This window comes from Dendroctonus ponderosae, unplaced genomic scaffold, assembly GCF_020466585.1.
Source record: "Dendroctonus ponderosae isolate FM_Combo_2020 unplaced genomic scaffold, Dpon_F_20191213v2 Dpon_F_20191213_11, whole genome shotgun sequence".
Taxonomy (NCBI): Eukaryota; Metazoa; Arthropoda; class Insecta; order Coleoptera; family Curculionidae; genus Dendroctonus; species Dendroctonus ponderosae.
Genome location: NW_026017213.1, coordinates 825,146 through 830,411, shown reverse-complemented (window position 1 = coordinate 830,411; position 5,266 = coordinate 825,146). Strand labels below are relative to the sequence as shown.

Genomic DNA, 5,266 nt, shown 5'->3' with positions numbered 1-5,266 from the left:
TTAATTAACTGAATACGAGAAGCTGCTTGATAAGAGTGGATAATAAGGAGATTACACAGGCACTAGCTTGTTTGGAGTTAACCATTCAAATGTTCACAGAACATACATAGTGGGATATTTTGTGCAAATGTTTGGTGTTGTATGGTTTATTTTTAAACGCCAATATTCGAGGTTATTAGAACAGGTTGACATTTTGAAAGTACATTGCTTAGTCAACAACTCTTGTTGAATTTACCGTTTATCCTTGCCTATCTTATTGTCAGTCTGTATAATTCCATGGTTACCGGAGTTTTAAATAATTTCGAAGCAACAGGTATTTGAGCAATGTTAATTAAGCAGATTACCTTGGAAAACATTGCTGCCGTATTTTGATATAGTTTTTTGAAAATTTCTCAGTTTTTAATAACAATTAATTTCTTTCACTATTGTTTCTGTACTCCTGTAACAGCGCTAGACAACACCTCCAGAGGAATGACGCCAATTTTGAATCACCCTGTATATATAAAAAACTTAAAAAGAAAACCAAAAATAACAGACACAACAGAAGATAGACAGGCACCCAGCATGTCGGAATCATACTAATACATAGTTCTTATCCAAATCTTTGACTTCTTTTTACTAGACTTTTTGCTCACATCTATTACTTTGAGATCATTACTAAGCTCATTAAACATTCTAACAATAATTATTTTTTACTTTACAATAATTTTACTTACAATAATTATTTTTTACACTGACAGTTTTGACTGACTTTGGTAGTTGAATACTCTTGTTTCTAGTCTTTCTAGATGAATTGCAGTACATGTCAGAGAGATGCTCATGATGATAGGATAAGGCATTCATATGCAAAAGTCTTTCTTTATCGAAAGTATTGTTATTAATAATTTTCAGAACTCAGTTCTGGCGTTTTTGTAGCAACAAAAGTCTGTTATCATAGGCACCGCCCCACGCAATATTACCATTGCTGAGAATACTATGGAACAGCGTATAGTACATTTCAAGCATTTCTACTTGTACATACTTTGACATTTTATACAGTATATATTGCAAATATTTAGTATTTTTTAAAATATAATCTTTATGTACATCCCACCTTAAGTTGTAATCAAAATTTATACCCAAATACTTACAAGATTTAACCCTACTTATTCTACTATTGTTTATTTGAATATTCATATCCTTTGGAATACTATCGTAATGGTTTCGAAATGTTATATAAACTGTTTTACTTATGTTTAGCAGCAACCTATTTAAAGCCAACCAAGTTGAAACCTTATCCAAATATTCATATTACTCTCCACTTTACTCCAAGACTCATCATGTGCTATAATAGCTGTATCATCCGCATAGGATATAACATTTTTAGCCATCTCTGTTAGCAAGTCATTTACATATATTATAAATAGTAGAGGTCCCAATATTGTCCCTTGTGGGACTCCTGTATTGATTGTTTCAAAATCRCTGATCATATCATCCAGTCTAACCTGTTGCTTTCTATCTCTCAAGTAATCAGCCATAAGCTTATGTGCATGACCCCTTATACGATACTGATACAATTTCATCAGCAGGATACTGTGATCTACTGTATCAAAAGCCCTCRCAAGATCAATGAAAGCAACAGCAACAGGTTTGCTTTTATCGAGATTATCATRCAATTTTCTAGTTAAATAMMTTWCGTTCGTACCTTTATCTTTTACGAAACCATATTGATTTCTGRMTAGAATACYGTTATTGAACAGKAATTTATATRACYTTKTATATATAACTTTAGGAATCACTTCAGCTTTTTTTAATGCATTGGGCCAAATCGAGTTCTCCAAACAAAGGTTAAAAATAAATTTCAAAGGATCAGTGATGTACCAAGACATTGTTTTTAGAGTTTTGGTGTTAATTCTCTCAATAYCAYCATTTTTAAGCTTCATATTATGAATGATYTCTAAGATTTCAAGGAAGAAGAAAAAGAAGTTTWGAAGCATATCATTTTTTTTAAATAAGCTCTCGWYGCTATGTCTTCCATATCGTTTTCACCTCATCACACGCTGCKCGATTGACTTCCGATRACTTGGTCCATTGATAAARAARGTCGACGGGTTGCGGTCAGGAATTCGCGGTGGCCAAGGAACATCACCACGACCAATCCATCAATTTAMAAAAATTTTAWAGCGAAARKTMGCAMGAACCYTCCCAAAATGAGCCGGCRAACCATCATTTAAAAACAACATCGACTTCTGATCTCAAGAGGAATGTTAATTGAGARCATTAGTCACAGTAGAGGAAAAMGTCACCTCTAAAAATTCTCTGGATATCTCACTATACAAATTTCCGTCAARGAAATGYGGTTYAAGCTAAACKTTTGCGTACAAGCTTCTCTAGAAATCAGTCTCTCAGATAACAGAAKGATTTTAATTTGATCACACATGAATATTGTAGAAATTCTTGTTTATATCTCGCGTAACTGTCGAATCSTTACAGAAAGGCGTTCTTGAACAACTCAGTATGATCGTTTTATTATTTTCTGGACGGTTAATCCACCAAAATGGTTAAGATAGCAAAAAAAACTGGAGACACTGGACGATTGGCTCTAGGAGTTGAGGCAGATAGTGGATGATCAAGAGGTCTTGGGGTTTCAGACATGGGAGATAATTGCAGCAGAGCCTCCCAGGGGTTCTCGAAACATTGCACAACAATTGAGACTTTACCGAGGAAGGGCTAAAACCCTACCATGAATTTAAGATACAGAGGACACAAGGACACATTAAACCTGTGTGTGGTCTACTGAACACCCGTACAAATTGCACGAGTTGATTAACCGAATACGAGAGCTGCTCAAAGTGTGCTCCCAGTAATGATGCGAAAAGTGCACAACAAAATGATTACAGGGGAAGACACACGTTTGGAGTTAACACCTGTTGCGATTTGTTCACATTTCAAAACGGTTCTTTTCAGACCCGCAGATTCTTATCTAAGAAGGTCCGTCGTTTCACCTGCAATCACCAAAATGTTTCCTTATTAATCACCTTACAGATTCTGTTTTAGTTCTAGTATAACCGAAAGGGTCAACTTGCAGGTGGACATGATGCGTTGAACTTTTCTACCCTGCCTCATGATCTTCCCTTGCACTCGGGATTCTCTGGTTGCATTTTCGATGTTGAGGTGAAAATAGGCAGCATAGTGCTACCTTTACAAGGCGGTGCTCTTGGAAGGGCCGTTGGTCAATGCGGTACCACCGAGTGTTACGAACGAAGTTGCCAGAATAACGGCGCTTGCCTGCATCATGGCAGTACTTTCATGTAACAAAGCATTTCGGGAGCCAAATTCTCTTCAAATCTATGCACTTGACTGCTTTCAGGTGCTTGTGCCAGGACAAATGGCATGGTCCTTTATGCTCTTCCAGAGCCAACTCCTGCGATTCCAATGTTACAAAGTGTTCACATCCTTCTCAGTGCGTCCCTTTACTAATCGGGTATGAGTGCGACTGTCCGTTGGGGCTAGTGGGGCGGTACTGTGAAAAAGGTAAATTGGTGCTCAAAAGTGTCAAACACCAACATTTTTAATTGTGTTTTCAGCGGAAAATATAAGCGATGTGAGTTTCACGGGTACCAGATCGTTTTTGGCCACCCATCCATTGGACTTGGACAGTACAAAGTTTAACATCGAAATGGAGATTAGGGCGTTGCATGACAACGGCCTGGTTCTCTTTATGGGCCGGAAGGAGGCAAGTTTTATATGTCTGAGCATGCAGAACGGTCTTCTGGAGCTGAAATTGCGTTCAGGTACAAGCAAGTCCGCATGACCACTGAATGAAACTTTGATCGGTGTTCAATTTACGGTGTTTTCGAGCCAAATTGGTATACAGGGTGATTCAGGTTTAACTCTGTTAATAATACATGACATAATTGGGACATAAAATGTTCGTATATTTAATGAAATTCGGGACAGGACGTTAAGACCTAAGGAGGTGCATAGAAATGTTTATATTCCGAATTTCACTGCAATGGGATGAAAGCCTCAAAACTGATTCAAAAAAATCACTGCTGTGTTTCTCGGAAACGATGCGTTTAGGATGCATATAATATCGCAGGGCGAGCAAAAAGACCAAAAGCCTTAATGATTGTTCACATCTTGTCTCCTTCAATTTGATCGTTAATTCCTTAAATAATTTACTTTCAACTGACCATTTTTCACGCAAGTAACTTTCAGAGACGTATTTTTCCTACCCTGAACCCAGTACAAACTGACGTCAAATTACGTCAAATTTTCATCGGTATCGTAGATGACATTTAGGTTGGTATGAGCCCTCGGTTTATATGATTCTTGGTTCTGACCCCAACCGAAGATTTCAATTACGTTTTCAAGATATATTATATATTCTTATTTTTATTTTCAAGATTATTATTAAGGTTAGGGTTATTCACGCTATACGGCACGGACGTTTGCGGCTAGCCCGTTTGTTTTTTGCAAAGTATTATTTGATGAATTCACAGACGCCTATCGGGTGCACATTTTAAAAATATTTTTGTAATGTACAGAGTGTCCCAAAAGCCCTAAAAGTATCAAAGTTGTATTTTTCTAAACGAAATACCCTATATATTATTGCATTTTTGGATTATCTGAGCAAAATAAGTATTTTGTTTTACTAAGACTTATAATGTCTAAATCTAAAGGTTTTTAAAATAATTCGAATTTTATCAAATTTTTCATTATCAATTTTTGGTGTTTTTTTTAATGTAAAATGTTAAATAACATAAAACAAAGGCGAATTATTTATAACAAATGTTCGAAATGTTGACCGCTCATTTCCAGGCATTTGTACATTCTTTTTTCAAAATGCGTGTTTTCATATCGTGTGAAGTAGTCGCAAGCGTATGGTAGACAATTCCTATTATGTACCCCCACAAAAAGAAATCTAGTGGAGTTAAGCCCGGAGATCTGGGGGGCCAATTTTGAAACCCATTTCTGCCAATCCACCTGTTTTGAAAGTTGGCATTTAAAAATTGCCGAACTTCGCAGTGATAATGAGGCGGAGCTCCATCCAATTGAAGCCATATGTTGATTCTAATATTGAAAGGGACTTCTTCTAATAATATTGAGAGATGTTTTATTACAAACTGGAGAAACATCAAACCATTCAGATGTCCTTCAAAAAAATTGGGTCCACTTAAATATTGGTCCAGTATTCCACCCCACACATTAACTGACCACCTATTTTAATTTTTCATGACCCTGTATGCGCGCGGATTCGTATCAGAATAATAATGAAAGTTGT

General features: G+C 36.4%; 1 protein-coding gene across 1 annotated transcript in view; it reads left to right on the top strand.

Moving 5' to 3' along the window:
• The window catches only part of LOC109541687 (protein eyes shut), a gene marked incomplete in the record, with an annotated part of 41,275 nt that overhangs the window by 32,960 nt on the left and 3,049 nt on the right, over positions 1-5,266 (top strand). Inside the window, 3 exon segments of the mRNA XM_048662478.1 lie at positions 3,068-3,290; positions 3,350-3,513; positions 3,567-3,773. Of these exon segments, the coding sequence (XP_048518435.1) occupies positions 3,068-3,290; positions 3,350-3,513; positions 3,567-3,773 (594 nt within the window).